At 45.2% G+C, this 16,236-nt stretch overlaps 1 protein-coding gene and 1 pseudogene across 6 annotated transcripts in view; both read left to right on the top strand.

Moving 5' to 3' along the window:
• Positions 1-4,051: 4,051 nt before the first annotated feature.
• SEPTIN11 (septin 11) overlaps positions 4,052-16,236 on the top strand; it is a 92,847-nt gene continuing 80,662 nt past the window's right edge. For 5 of the 6 annotated variants that reach the window (XM_060654826.3, XM_060654825.3, XM_060654824.3 and 2 more), the window contains exon 1: positions 4,053-4,258. In XM_060654826.3, the coding sequence (XP_060510809.1) occupies positions 4,232-4,258 (27 nt within the window). In that variant the 5' untranslated portion in view covers positions 4,053-4,231. Of the gene's footprint in view, positions 4,259-16,236 lie in introns of all 6 variants that reach the window. The other variant, XM_060654818.3, reaches the window with a different exon arrangement.
• Positions 8,852-10,139, top strand: LOC132692401 (mitochondrial import receptor subunit TOM5 homolog pseudogene; annotated as a pseudogene).

The following is a 16,236-nucleotide window of genomic DNA, read 5'->3' on the forward strand; positions in this document are numbered from 1 at the left end:
ATACAGCCAGCTTTGGAAAGCCAGAGAAAAGAAATGCCAGAAGACTAAAGAGGGGCAAATATTGTCCTGATTTTCAAGGAGCATAAAAAGCAAGAGAGAATTTGAGAATTACTGGTAAATTTACAATGTTTAGAATGAATTTTTTAAAAAGTAATCTCTACACCCAATGTGGGGCTTCAATGTACAGACCCTGAGATTAAGAGTCAGAGGCTCTACTCACTGAGTCAGCCAGGTGCCCCCAGAATGAATTTTTTAACAAATGTTTTCACAATTAGGAAAAGAGATTGAGCTCATGGATGACAATTTCAAGTTTTTGTGTGTTTCCATCTATATCTACCAGGTTCTTAGTGGAAAAAAGAATTTAATGCAGATTTTTCAAACAAAGAAACTTAAATAAAGGAACTGCTTATCAACTGTAAACCCTTGCTAGTCTAGTATGATTGATTACCAGACCAGCAGTATCAGCATCACCTGGGAGCCAGAGGGAACTGGAGACTCTCAGGCCCCACGTAGACCTAGTGAATTAGAATCTGCATTTAAACAGATCCCTAAGAGGCACCTGGGTGGTGGAGTCAGTTAAGCCTCCCGATCTCAGCTCAGGTCATGATCTCACAGCTGGTGAGTTCAAGCCCCGCATTGGGCTCTGCACTGATGGTGCAAAGCCTGCTTGGGATTCTGCCCCTCTCCCACGTGTGCTTGCTCTCTCTCTCTCCCTCAAAATAAATAAACTTAAAAAAATAAACAAACAGGATCCCTAGGTGACTCATAGGTACTAATATTTGAGAAGCGCTGAAGTAGGCAAAGTTAGAAGGACAAATAAGAGATGGCAAGTCATCCCAAAATTAGTAACACTAAGAAGCCGTTACTACTCCTAGGGCTAAAGGAACAAAGTAGAATGTCTTTCTTGCTCTCTCTCCTGCTCCACTTCCTTGGTGAACCCTTTCCTGTTCTGACAGAGTGAATAGTTCCTTTTACCATACTTTAAAATCCCATAATTCATATATCTTTTCTTTTTTTAAAAAAAATTTTAATGTTTATTCATTTTTGAGAGACAGAGCACGAGCAGGGGAGGGGCAGCGAGAGAGCGAGAGCGAGATTCCAAAGCAGGTTCCAGGCTCTGAGCTGTCAGCACAGAGCCTGACATGGGGCTCAAACCCACAAACTGTGAGATCATGACCTGAGCTGAAGTCAGACACTCAACCGACTGAGCCACCCAGGTGCCCCCATAATTCATATCTTTTCTAGGATTTGTCTTATCTAGCAGAATTGTTTAAACATCTGTCTCTCAGCAGACTGCACACTGGTTAAGAGTCAGAGAGCCATCTGCATTTAAAAATTTTTAGTTCTTACCACAGTATAATCTAAAAAGGTAATCTAATCCCTTTGTAACTATTACGAAGAGCTATTATTAAACAGATTTTAAGATGAGAAAATTGAAGTGCTGAAAGGTTAAGTAACTCGCCCAAGGTCACACAGTTATGAAGTGGTAAAGCCAGGATTTTTGAACCTAGGTAGGTCTGGTTGTAGAATGATTATTTAAATAGCTTCATAATGGGGGGCGCCTGGGTGGCTCAGTCGGTTAAGCCTCCGACTTCGGTTCAGGTCACGATCTCACAGTCCGTGAGTTCGAGCCCCGCGTCGGCTCTGGGCTGATGGCTCAGAGCCTGGAACCTGCTTCCGATCCTGTGTCTCCCTCTCTCTCTGCCCCTCCCCCATTCATGCTCTGTCTCTCTCTCTCTCAAAAATAAATAAACGTTAAAAAAAAATTAAAAAAAATAGCTTCATAATGAGAAATGACATTCTGAAATAGCCTTATTGGCCAAAAGTAATAAAACTGTATTTTTATTAAATATATTTATGCCTACCTGCCAAAACAACAAAAAGCAGAGAGAGGGGAACTTAAGGCAATGCTCCTTGTCAGTGAAAAAATTCAGGCAGAAGTCGGGTAAACTGGGATCATTTTGTCCTAAAAGGCTTTCTTCCAACAGTTGAGCTGTTGGAATAAGTGACTTTAAGCTTTTGTGATGAGAATAAACTAACCCACCCACCAAGTAGCGAGTTCATAGTCTTACAGTCTAATCTGAGGTTTTCAACATAAACACGAACCGAAGAAGTAAATAAAAATAAAAACAATTAATTAAATCCTGCTATCTGGCCTGGTCAACAGAACACAAAATGGAGAGCTGGTTTCCAATTGCCCTTACATCTGGTTGGCAAGGTGAAGAGCGATGTTTTTTTACAGGGTTTACGTGAGACCTTTGGTCCGTGGGCAGTGCCACTGTCTAATCCTCCCTAAGGGAGAAGGAAAAAATGGCTATATACAGACAGCAGATCAAAGTATTTCTCTTTTCCCCTTCCCTTTGCACGTCACCCATCCACACGGTCATCTGAATTCAACACGTAGTGCCTACTGTATGCCTGGCATAAATGTTGGTCCATTTCTTCAAAAGATTTGAAGTCAAGGGGGCAGATATTGGTCAAAACTGACTAGGTTCGTTCCCTGCTAGTCTGGGCCCGCCCACACGCACAACAGGTCTCCATTCAGAGATCCTCATCTTGCTTTCATCGGTACTCTCAGCCCTGCGGGTGGAATTCAGCACTGAGCCCCTCAACCCTTCCCGGGGCAACCCAGCGTCTGCTTCACAGCGGCTGGGCCCACGCCCGGAGCCCACTCATCCTTAGCCAAAGGCGGCGCGTTCTAATCCTGCGGCCCACGGTGGGTAGGTGGATGGGTGGGGGCGGGTGGACAGAGGCAGACGCAAAGCCGCTACAAACCTGGGCGCTTAGGTCAGACTCCGAGGCGCCTCAGTCTAAACAGGCGGTTTGTCTTTCACCTAATTCAATAGGCCCAGGCTTTCCCTGAGGGCGCGATCGCGTGGGCTGATCACCACCCTTCACCTCCGCACCACACTTTCCCCGCTCTCCAATCCAGCCGCGGACAGGTTGCTATGCCCAATCACCTCGTCCTCGAGGTCCGCCCCTCCCGCTCCACGAGGGGCCGCGGTCACCTACAGCAGCTCTAGCACACCTCTCCACCCAGCACGCGCCAGAACCCTGCCATTCCGTCCGCCACACAGACACGCAGTAACGCCCCAACATCTGCTGCGCAAGTCCTTCCCCACAGCGGAGGAGTTCTCCAGCCCCACGCGGCCGGAGTCGCGCCGACTTCACGGTCACCCGCCCGGCGCTGTCGCCGAGCCCCTCCCCAGCCGCACTCCCGCCCGCGCGCCTCCGCGTCGTCGGGTCTGTCTCCAGCAATCAAATAAGGTCGGCTGAGCCCCCACGGGTGACCAACGAGCTCTCGCTGCACCCGGGGAAGGCCTTGGCCCCACGCTCTGGGGCTGCCAACAGCTGCGTGAATTCTCCAGCGGGGGCGTCCTTTTCTTCCTCTCCAGCCGGCGGTGGTTGGGTCGTCCGCAGCCGCACCTACTATGGCCTCTTCCTCTCCATGTGATCCCCTACCCAGCCGCGCGCTTTAGGGACAGCTTCCAGCCTTTTAGTCTCTCCCTTATGAAAAGAATTGTGGAGGGGCAACGCTTCCTCGTGGGGGTCTGCCGAGCCCCACCTCGGTCGCCCACCGCTCTCTCTCTCCCAGGTTGGCCCGCAGCCCTTCCAAGCCGGTTCCTCCGGGTGGAGCGTGCTTGCCCTGGGCTAACTGGCCGCGAGACGCTGTCCCCGCAGACCCGTCTAGCCCCAGTGTCCCTTCACCTTCTCCGCAGCCTCTCCTGCTTGGTGAAGCGCGTGGCGGAACCCGAGGCTAGGACCTCCGCGCCCAGGATTTTACTCGGACTCCAGCACGTGGTGGAGCGGGGGGGTGGCGGCCAGAGTACAGGCTGCGGGAGTCTCGGTGGCACTGGAGAGGGTCGTTTCGGGGCTCACGGCTACCTTCGCTGAGGGCGAGTCCTGCGGCCTGAGCCCGCTGACCCCGGCTGGAGGCCCGCACGCCATCCCCCCTCCCACCGCCTCAGCCCCGGCGCGCAGACTCACACCCCTTCCCGGGGAAGCAAATGGTCCCTTCCAGGCGGGTGGCCATGTTGCTCTAATAAAGCGGGAGGGGCGGCGGCGTGGGGGGAGCAGATGCCGCTGGCTTCGAGCGGGAGCCGGGTGTTGGCAGAGCGCAGCCGCGAGGGAGGCGCGGGGGAGGCGAGCCGGAGCCCGAGCCCGAGCGGGAGCAGCAGCCAGTGTTGGCGGAGAGCACCCGGGCGCAGCTGGAGTCGGAGCCGCAGCCGCGATGGCCGTGGCCGTGGGGAGACCGTCTGTGAGTGCTGGGGCCTCACCACCCTTGCCCGCGGCTCTCCCGGCACTGGGTGGTCCCCGCTTTCAGGCGGGTGCCGGGGGGGAATACCGGGGCCCGGGCGGGGGCTCCGGATGGTGGCGGCTGTGGGTGTGTGCGTGAGATTGGGCGCGCGTCTGGAGCTGAGGGGAGGGCTAGGAGACTAGAGGCTGGGCTACTACGTGATGCAACAGTGTATCGCCTCATCGCGCCCGGGTTCCCGAGATGTGGGAGAGAAAGGACCCCTTCCCTCTTTTCCCTTTAAAAGGTTTCTTTCAGGCACGGTATTTCTCGGCTGCCTCCCTCTCGGCGTGCACACCTTTTCTCTCGTGACAGTCGAGAGAGGCACCGAGTGCGGGGGTTTCCTCCTGACTCCCCCTCGCCGAGGGGCGACCAGGGCATGGGAATTGTTCCCCGAAGCGCGCTGTCACACGGCCGTAGAAGCGGGTCAGAAATGGAAGGCTGGGATTTCCGTGGTGGCTTCCCCATCGTGAGAGCCGGGACACCCCCAGGCACCCACCCAGCTGACCTGGCCCTGCCCAGGATGTGGACAAAAGCCCTAGCTACACACACAAAGTTTTCACAAGGCCCCCTTGTCGTGGTGGGTGGAAGTATTAAATGCTCCGAGGTTAGAAGACCGGGGGCGGCGAACCGAGGAGGCGCGGACGCGAGGAAGAGGAAGGTTAGGGCGGGCGAGTGGAGAACCCGGTGCCCCGCGGCTCGGGGCGAGCGAAGGACCGAGGGTGCGCTCCCGCCCCAAATTCACGAGCCGGGCAGGGGCAGCGCCTGGTGGGGTGCAAGACTCAGCTCGCGATTCAGAGCCGGACTTTGAGGGTGCGGTCTCAGTCGGTGCTCCGCATCCTAGGGTGAAAGGCGGAGGGGGGGTGGGGGGGAGGGACGGCGGCGGCCCTTCCTTTTTTATTGAAAGGAGCAGAGCCGGGTGGGAAAGGCGGAGTCCTCCTTCCTTCTCTTTCCCCATTTCTTTGTCGATGTTCGAAGTCCACTTTCGCACCACCGGTTTTGGGCTGCGCCTCGAGCGAGGTTTTTCCCGCTCTACCTCCTTCCTTTTCTCCTCTCCCTCCCACAACTGTGTGGCCGCAGGTGGTGGCTTGAGAGGTCTTGTGGTTCCACACGAAAGACTTACAGGCGTACTGGAAGCTCCGAAGCCCCAGGAATGCAAGGCTGTGCTCGGACTCCAAGCTCTTCCTCGAACTCCTCTCCAGATACACGCGCCTTTTGCTGCCCCCGCCCCCACCCCGCCCCGGGAACTTCGCGGGGTCCTTCTGCGTGCTTTAACTCGGTTTGGTGGTTTGGCTGCAGGCGTGTTTTCAAAGACGTTCTCCACTGTCACAATGTGCTGTGGTCCTATTGAAGTGTAACTGGGTTTTTTGGGCATTTTATACTCTAATATTTAATGACCTGACGCTTAAGAATCAGGTTTCCTCTTGCACACAAATTGTGCCCTTGATAATTAGTGGTCCTGGATTATTGTTACTGAGGGAATTTACATAGTCTCTGTGCTAATCCCTTTATTTTTCTGGTGGGGGAAATTGAGGCACAGAGAGGTCAAGTTTATCTGGTTAAATTACTCCCTTCTCTCTCACCGTCCCCACACTGTACTTATTTTTTTTTTTTTTAAATTTTTTTTTTCAACGTTTTTTATTTATTTTTGGGACAGAGAGAGACAGAGCATGAACGGGGGAGGGGCAGAGAGAGAGGGAGACACAGAATCGGAAACAGGCTCCAGGCTCCGAGCCATCAGCCCAGAGCCTGACGCGGGGCTCGAACTCACAGACCGCGAGATCGTGACCTGGCTGAAGTCGGACGCTTAACCGACTGCGCCACCCAGGCGCCCCTACACACTGTACTTATTTCCAGGGCACATATTTCCATAACTAAAATAACTGATAACTGCTTGAGATAATTGGAGAGTGTCTAGGAATGCAAATTTGGGGGGGGGGGTGTTCAGTAACACCTATTGCTGGTGCATTCTTGAGGCTTGGGGGAGGTGGAAGAAATAATTTGCTGCACATTTTCTATAAATTAGTTAGTTCATATATGTCAGTTAAATAGGAACAGTATGTGGATTTGAGATTTAGTTGTGTGGCCATAATCATATCCAACACCAGGTCTGCCAACCAGATGTGAGCTTAATCCCACAGAATTCTTCTCTAAGACCTCTTATTCAAATAATAGAGGAGATTCCAAAAAGAGTATGTGTACAGAGGAGGTAACTGCTTTCTCTGCACATTCCCTGTTGTCACTGGAATTAAGATTAAATTGCAGTTTAAAAACAGAAGACATTTTTTTTTTTTTTTTTTGGACTGAGCCGTGGTCTGGGTGATCAAAAGTTGACTACAAAGTTGAAAAGTCTTTTCATACATTTCCAACGAATTGTTGACTTGTTTTACTTTGTTCATTCAGTTCTTGCCTTAAGTGTGGTGCCTATAGTCGTACCTTCAAAACAACCCTCGTGAATACATATTTATCCAAATCCAGCTCCAAGGGATCAACACTACATCCTTCATCTTAGAATTCTCTGCCCCTCCTGTTCCTTTATCTATTCTCTGATTTGAACAAATGAAAGGAAGGGTGTGTTGAGAGAAAAGAACCACTCCAAAGTTGATCTATGTATGAATGGAGTTTCCCTAGTTACTCCTTTAGAATTTAGACTTTTTAAAAAAGTTGTTTAGGGAAACATGAATAGATCTCCTTTCCCTACAAACTGCCTCTCCCATCCAGATTGAAGGAAAGTTCAGTTAGAATAATTTGCTCTCAATGTTAGGCATTCTTGAACTTGAATGTCTTTGTGTGATATCCTAGGTAAATATGAGATTTTACTGGGGAAAAACCTTGTATGTCAGATGCAGTATTTTCTGTCTTATGAATTGGTTATATTCAGTTATAACCATTTAAACCTTAAGGCTGAATTAAGATGTTTCTTAAGTTGATTTGTTGGCTGGAAAACAAAAGTCAGTGTGATACTGTTTATTTTTGTTCTAATCTCAACCCCTAGTGTCTCCATTTTCTCTTGGATGGTGTTGCTGCTTGGCTCTGAGAAGACCCTAAAGCACATCTGTTTCAGAATATAACTAATGATTAACGAGAGCATTTCTCCCTTAGGGATGTGTCCACATTTTGGGTGAGTTAGTATTTTTGCATCCAAGTCCCAGGACAGCTATTATCTTTCTTTTAAACAGAACATGGTAATTTACTCTACTTGGGAATCAGGCTTTATGTAGCTGATCCACTCTCTCTTAAGGTGTGGTGTTCAAGTTATATAGCCTAGGAGTTGAAAGGAACTTTAAGAGATTATTCAGTTCAGCCTTCTTCCCAATGCAAAAATATTTCTTACTTTATCCCTAACAGATGGTATGTATTTAAACTTTTGCAGCGATGGAGATTTCGCATGATATCCTTCAAGAAACCTATTTAATTATTCTTTTATCTGTGGAGCCAAAAGAAATGGAAAAACCAAGTTCATTCACTCATTTAAAAGTATTTACCGAGTACCTCCTATGTGCCAGGTACTGTTCTGGGAGCCAGGGTTACATCAGTGGACAAGAGAGACCTTCTCTTTTTACCTGGAGCTTTTATTTTCTGAGAGATTTAGTGTCTATGCGTAGTGAAGTGATGAACTTCAGTGAGTATGGAGTATGTAAGCCATTTAGGGAGAAAGGAAATTATGTGCCTGTTGCTGAGTCAACACTTATGATGCAGGTAAAGATCTTGTCTGGGAATCATTAGAGATGGTTCCTGAAGATATGGTCTGTTTTCAGCAGGAGGAGGGTGAGGACTGACAGTGAAACGTTATTTTCCTGTGTTACAAAATTGCCATTTCTAAGACTTGATGCTGTGGTCCTTGCATGAGGGATTCTGGCTCTTTTGTACCTGGCAAAAGCTTAATGGAGCTGAAAAAGGTCTTCGGGATGGCTATCTAAATGATAAAGGGACTGTCATCTAGGGGGAGGTCTTTAAAAATTAAAATTCTGTCAGTGGTATAAATTGTACACACTGAGACTCTATAAGCAATTATTAAGGAATGCTGGAAGTGTTTGAGGTGTAGTAATCTGTCCTTTTCAAATCTTTGAAAGCTATAGTTTTTTTTTTTTTATGCTTTAAAATATCTTCCTTAAAAATGAAGTGTTTACATTGCAATGAAAAACAGACCCGTGGAAATCGATTAAAAGAACAAAACTACCCATACCCCACCATCCTGATGTAAGAGTTATTAGATTGTTAGCACGTTTTCATCAACTTTGTGAGATTTACACAAGTAAGCTTAACCCATCTAAAAACTGTGACTTAGAAACCAAACTGTGTGTCTGCTAGACCCTGTCTTTTTGGACACCCATATAATTGACACCAATGCTTAGTGCTTTCAAAGGGGCCACCCTCTGTCTGTGTCCAGACAAAGGAGCGGATGATTTGGATGTCCTACTTTGATTGATTGCCAGAAGGCCTAGTATTTATGTCCACTGATGATGCCACAGCTGATAATGATCTTTGGGTTTAGACTTCCTGTGGGGCAGGGTATAGAGTTTTCTAAGCCAGTGTTTCTCTTTATAGGACCTTAAACTTGACTGGGGGTGGGGTGGGTATGGGCTGCTCTTGGATTTTATAATTTATTGAAAACTCTTTCATAGTGCTAGCTAGACCTGTCTCAACTGGGGTCAGTGAAGTGAACCATTATTTAAACAAAGACCCAGCAGATCCAAAGCTTCTATCCTGTTCCCTAAGGAGATCTACTTTACAATATAATTGATACCTGCTTTGTGGTTGTTGTTTTTTAAATCCAGATTGACAGAAAACTCCCTCCCAACTAAGCAGTACTGCCTCTGACCCACTCAGGCCTGCTGGCAACCTATCAGTGCAACCACTGTGGAACATGAAAACCAATATTTGGGCTGAGGTGATAGAGACAGGCTTCTAAAAATAATTTTGCTGGGTGATATGAAATCAAATTTGTGTCCTCTCAGGGCTGGTCTCAGGTAGAAATCAGGAGTCTTTACCCTCATATGCCAGAACCAAGGCATTAGAGCCACCTTTTTAAGGATCCATGCCACTGAGTGTGAGTGTCTTGCTCAAGTCAAAGGATGCAGGAACTTGACCTATGTGGTTGCATTCTGTCCACCTGCTGAACTGTGACCGTGTGGGATTGAGTGTGATATGTTGTGGGAGGGGCAGGCTGAGATGAAGAGGTTGATCAGGCTTCATGTTCCAAAAAGAATGTCTTTGGTATCCAACAAGCAGAAGCTTTGTTCATGCCCCCCTCCTTTTTTTGCATTTTAAAAATTGTGGTGAAAAAATACATAGCATAAAGCATCAGCCTCTGAAAAGAATAGAGTATGGCAGCTGAAAGCTGGGGAAGCAAAGCCGAGATGTTTCTGATTGAGGGGCTTGTGCCAAAGCTGGACTCTGAGGAGGTGAAAGGGAAGATGCTCAAGGATGTGATCTCCTCCATATGGAACTTCCTCAGCTATGTGGCCCTGCTGCAAGTCACATCTTTTAGCCTAAAGAAATTGGAAAGCATATGAAGATGGGCGTCACATGTGAATGCATGATATGAGGAGCCCAGTTACAATTTCTACTCCTATCTGCAAATGAATAGGCACAGAAAGATGTGAGGGACTCTTTGATTGAATGGATATAAAAATTCTACTTGTTAAGAACAAGTTTGGCTCTGGTAACTGACCTTCATAGCTATAATTTAAAACTACTTGAGAAGTAAAGACATTTTGTAGTGATAGTACACCCATATGCCTGTGACATTCAGCCTGTGTGAATGTTGAAATAATAGTAAGTAATGTCAAACTCCATTTTCTAGCAAGTATTAATTATAAGGGAATTATGTCTCCAAAAAATGTGTGTGTGTGTGTGTGTGTGTGTGTGTGTGTGTGTATACACATACCTGTTTTGATAGTTAAGTAACATTACTTTGGGATGAATTTATGATTTTTCTTCATAAGTTTTTTCTTATAGAAGTAATACAGATAGCTTAGAAATTGAAAAACAAAACAACCCACAACAACCTAAACACATCAATAGCCATTCTTAGTTTCCTAATCCATCTGCTTCATCAGATATTTCTTTCATACTTTCTCTGAGCAGATGCTGAAGTTATGATGTTGAGTATTTGAGATGCCATCCCTGCTGCTCTCTAAAAATTTCTCTGAAGGATGGGTAAGGAAGCAAAAGGATGAGTAAGGAAAATGAGGTGGAAAAGTGTACTAAGCCAAGGGAATAGCTCCTGCAAAGCTCTGGGTGTGAGACAGCCTTTTGAGGAAATCCACCTATGACGTCACTGTTCAGGGTGGGGTAGAGAAAATAGATGTGAGTCGAGGCAGGTGGGAGGAGACCAGATAATGCAGTGTATTCTTTAAGACACGTGCATATTTTCTACACAGTTTTAAAGATATTTTATATCCTACCCACCCTGTGCCCCAACTTAAGATATCTCAGATTCTTGGAATTGGTTGATAGACCTTGAAAGTCTGCAGAGTATTGAATTCTTCAGGATTCAGTAGAATAGAGGGGAGATGAGAAAGGATAGAGGAGTTGATTCCTTTCATGACCAGATCGCATCCTTAAGAATAGAGGAAGTGAAGACAGAGGAAACACACAAAGAGGAGGAGGGATCCAGTGACAACATCCCCAGCATAGGTCTTCCTCTGTTTAGTCTTCTGTATTGAGGCCTTCCTCAAGATGTAGAACTACAAAGTCTTATTTTCTTAAACATTGAAGCAAGTGAGTCCTAAAGGGTGGAAGAATGGTAGGACCCCTTCTATCTTGGACTACAAGTGTCCAACAGTGTTCTCCATAAAGAATATTAAAAAAAACCATAGGATTGTATGAAAGTAGGAGTAAAGTCTATTAAAAGCTATGGTTTTCTTAAGACTTAACACCTTTTCATTCACTACATCCCTTTGTGTATTGTTTTCATGTCAATATAAATTTTGTGAGTATCATTAAGGGTGCCCATTACATTTACTCAGACCTACTGTTGAAAGGAAAAGGCTTAACCAAAACCATCTGTGCACAGGAAGCTGTTCAGCATCCTGATTTTTAATTTTTTTTAAAGATGAAAGAAATTGATGACACAAATGGAAAGATATACCATGCTCATGGATTTGAAGAATTAATATTGTGAAAATGTCCATACTACCCAAAGCAATCTATAGATTCAATGCAATCCCTAGGAAAATGCCAATAGTATTTTTCATGGAACTAGAACAGATAATCCTAAAAGTTGTATGGGATCACAAAAGACTTCAAATAGGGCAATCTTGAGAAAGTACAAAGCTGTAGGTATCACAATCCCAGATTTCAATATACACTTCAAACTTATGGTAATTAAAATAAAAGGTACTGACACAGAAATAGACACATAGATCAATGGAACAGGATAGAGAGCCCAGAAATAAACCCACACTTATGTGGCCAAGTAATCTATTACAAAGGAGGCAAGAATATACAATAGGGTAATGAAAATTTCCTCAATAAATGGTGCTGGGAAAACCAGACAGCTACATGCAAAAGGATGAAACTGGACCATTTTCTTACACTATACACAAAAATAAACTCAAAAGGGATTAAGGACATAAATGTGAGACTTCAAACCATAAAACTCTTTAAAGGAAGTAGTAATCTCTTGGACATTGACCTTAGCAACATTTTTCTAAATATGTCTCTTGAGACAAAGGAAACAAAGCAAAAGTAAACTATTGGGACTATACCAAAATAAAAAGCTTTTGCACAGCAAAGGAAACCATCAGCCAAACTAAAAGGCAACCTACTGAATGGCATGAGATACTTGCAAATGAAATAGCTAATAAGGGGTTAATATCCAAAATATATAAAGAACTTTCACAACTCAACACCCTCCCAAAAAAATCAATTCCAAAATGAGAAGAGGACCTGAATAGGCATTTTTCCAAGGAAGACATGCAGATGGCCAACAGACATATGAAAAGATGCTCAACATCATTAATCATAAGGAAATGCAAATCAAAACCACAATGAGATGTCACCTTACACCTGTCAGTACCAAAACAATAAGAAATAACAAGTGTTAGCAAGGATATAGAGAAAACGGAACCTTCATGCACTGTTGGTGGGAATGTAATCGGTGCAACCATTGTGGAAAACAGTATGGAGGTTCCTCAAAAAATTAAAAATAGAAATACTATATGATCCTGTAATTCCACTATTGGGTATTTACCTAAAGAAAATACAGACAGTACTTCAAAAAGATATATGCACCTTTATGTTATTGCAGTAGCCAAGATATGGAAACAACCTAAGTATCCATTGATAAATGGATAAAGAAGTTGTGTGTGTGTGTGTGTGTGTGTGTGTGTGTGTGTGTGTGTGTGTACACACACACAATGGAGTATTACTCAGCCATAAAAAAGATCTTGCTATTTGTGACAACATGGATGGACCTAGAGGGTATTATGCTAAGTGAAATAAGTCAGAGAAAGATAATACTATATGATTTCACTTAGGTGGAATCTTAAAAACAAGGTGAATGAACAAACAAGATGCCAAACATAATCATAAATACAGAGAACAAACTGATGGTTGCCAGAGGGGAAGGGGTTGGGGGATGAGCAAAATAGGTGAAGGAGATGAAGAGAATACAAACTTCTAGTTATAGAGTGAATGGGTCACAGGAATGAGACTTTCGGCATGGGGTATATAGCCAATAATATTGTAATGGTGTTGTGTGGTGACAGATGGTAATTGCACTTATGGTGAGCATAGCTTAATGTATGGAGTTGTTGAATCACTATGTTGTGCACCTGAAACTAATGTAGCATTGTATATTAACTATAGTTAATTTAAAAAAAACAAAAACCTCTGTGCACAGCAAGCCTTCTTGGCATCTTGATTTTTAAATTTTATTTGAATTGTCAAGATAATTATCTCACTTTATCCTTACAAAATTCCCAAGAAGTAACATAGACAAGGAAACTGAGGAACAAAGAAACTAACACCTAATGTGTACAGCCAGTTACTGGGAGCACTAGGCTTTAGAACCAAGGTTCTTAGACCAATATACATATAGACCTACAATTTGTGTTGGTCTGTTAGATTAACTTATGCTACAATTTGTGTCGGTCTGTTAGACTGACGTATGCTGAAGTAACGCATTTGTCCCAAATTTTGGTGGCTTACACAACAAAGGTTTATTTCTTAACCACAATCTTTGATTCATCCTCTGAGATCTCCATGCTGTTCTGACCCCAGGATCCAGGTCCTCTATCTGGACCTTGCCAGTCTGGTGGCAGAGGAAAAAGATATACTGACCCCTGAACTATCAAGCTCTTACCATGGGTCACTTCTACATGAATTTCATTGGCTAAAGTAAATTTTCACTCCTAAATTCAGCAAGATGGTGATGGATAATCCTTCTGCAAAGAGTGGCTCTGCCAGTCAATTGACCAAGACTTGAGGGCCCTGGAATGAGGATTTAATTCCCCATCCTGGGCTGGGGTGGGGGTGATTATTTTGAATAGTAACAGTTCACCATACTGTCCTAGTCAGGGAATCTACAATGGAGCCAAGGGTCCTAGTCAGGGAATCTGCTACGGAGCCTAGGGTCCTCATTATTTTTGAAAAGTCTTTCCCAGTCTGTAATGATTTTTCCCACTCTCTGTCCTGTTCTGATTCTAGTTGGACATGGTAGAATGCTGAGGAATAGTGTGTGTGTGTGTGTGTGTGTGTGTGTGTGTGTGTGTGTGTGTTAAGCAGCCAGAATGAGTTGAAGGCAGAGGATGTGATTATTCCTATTGTTCACTCACCGTGAGTTTGCAGTAGCATCCTAACTAAGTAAGGGATGGGTGGTGACCTTCTGAAAGACCTTCTGTGCTGTTCTCTGGTGGCCCCAACTCTGGGACTGTACTCTCTGGGAAATGGTTTTGAGGCCATTAGGACTTCCAGCTGCTTGACAGAATTATTTCCCTTGGGATGCTTCCAAATCTGTCCTTTCCCAGCCCATCTGTTCCTAAATGCAGATGCATCAGATGGCACCCTTCTCTTTCTTGCTTTGTTTTCTCTCACTGAGAGGCAGTAGTACTATATCACATTTGGATTATGAACATAGGCTCTACAGTCAGACTGCTTGGGTTCTAGGGTATCGGCTCTGCCATTTAACCATCTCTGTGATCTTAGGCAAGTTACATACCTTGTGTACATCTCATGCGTCAGCTATAAAATAATAATGGTACCTTCCTCAAAGATTTGTAGGATTAAATAAGTTAAGACATACAAAGTGCTTTCAGTGATGTGTGAAACATTCATCCTCAATAAAAAGGAAATAAATATGGAACTAATAATGACTTTATACCAAAGACTGGGCTCCAGCCAGAACTGCCAACCCACCGCACCCCACCCCAGCAGGAAGTGAGCATTTGCCCCTTCTCTCACACACCTAAAATGCAGTCTTCCCTTTTTCTAATCAGAGCACACCTCTGAGGCATAGATCCAATATACTGTCTGCTCGAAGCCTTGACTCGCCATCCAAGTTTTGGTAATTTTTCTGTCTCTGAATTCCTGCAGCAGTGATTGCCTGCAGTGCTCGTGTGTCACCTTTATGGTGTTCTGGAATCTCCACCCCAACCCTCACCACTCCTTTCTTCAAGACCCTATTTAAAATAAATAGGAATGGGGCACCTGGGTGGCTCAGTTGGTTGGGCATCTGACTTCAGCTCAGGTCATGATCTCGTGGTTTGTGGGTTGAGGCCCTGTGTCCAGCTCTAGGCTGACAGCTCAGAGCCTGGAGCCTGTTTTGGATTCTGTGTCTCCCTCTCTTTCTGCTTCTAGCATGGTTGTGTTCTCTTTCTCTCAAAAATAAATAAACATACATACATACATACATACATAAACAGGAATGATCAAATATAGCTGTGAATGTTTTTAAAAAAAATCTCTCAGGGGTGCCTGGGTGGCTCAGTCAGTGGAGCACCTAACTTTAGCTCATGTCATGATCTCCTGGTTGGTGGGTTAGAGCCCAATGTGGGGGCTCTGTGCTGTCAGCTCAGAGCCTGGAGCCATGATTCAGATTCTGTGTCTCCCTCTCCTTTTGCTCCTCCTCCACTCACTCTCTGTCTCTGTCTCTGAAAAATAAACATTAAAACATTAAAAAAAAATAAATCTCTCATTACCACAAACATATGTTCTGCTAGCCTTGACCACATTCATGTATTCTTAGCCTTACTTCCAGATTTGCAGGGAGAGACTGTGTTGTGCACCGCCCCCCCCCCCCCCCCCCCCCGCCTTCCCCCCTGGTTAATAAACATGTGACTGAATGAACAAAATTGATCCTTTGGATAAGACTTGTGCCAGCCTGCTTCCTCTCAGTCCACCTTTATGTAATTCATGCTGTTGCTGTGTGCGTTTCAGGCAGGTGTAGACCTCATATCTATAGCTTTCTCCCCCAGGCTTCTCTGCTGTAGCCACCTGGGCTCTGCTTCACTATTTTGACCTATGTACACATCTGGCTGTCCAAGGGCGTTTCCATCCCATGGGCCAACACTTGCCTGATGGGAGATGGAATCTGGTGGACAAATACTTCTCTCTTTTGTCACTAACTTTGGACAATTCTGAGGCACAATATATATGGCTCCTCAGAGGGTCCCACATGGGCCCTAGCCTCAGCCCACAGTGTGATTAGCTCCATATACATATGTTTAGGATGACTGTGCCTCCTTCTCTGTTTCATACTTCTCGGTCCCCACTCCTGTTCCTTTGGATCATTTCCCCAAAGAGCTTTATATGTGCAAGCCCTAGTCTCAGGCCTCTGCATTTTGATGAAAACACCTTGTTTCCTGGTTTGGGACTCTTGTACCTTATGCAAATGAGGGAGTGTGAATGTTACTTGGTAACATACCAAATTCCTCTGGAATTAAAAAAAATACGCTGAGAACAAACTGATATTTCTTTAATCAGGGTTTTACTAT

This window comes from Panthera onca, chromosome B1, assembly GCF_046562875.1.
Source record: "Panthera onca isolate mPanOnc1 chromosome B1, mPanOnc1 haplotype 2, whole genome shotgun sequence".
NCBI classification, from domain to species: Eukaryota; Metazoa; Chordata; class Mammalia; order Carnivora; family Felidae; genus Panthera; species Panthera onca.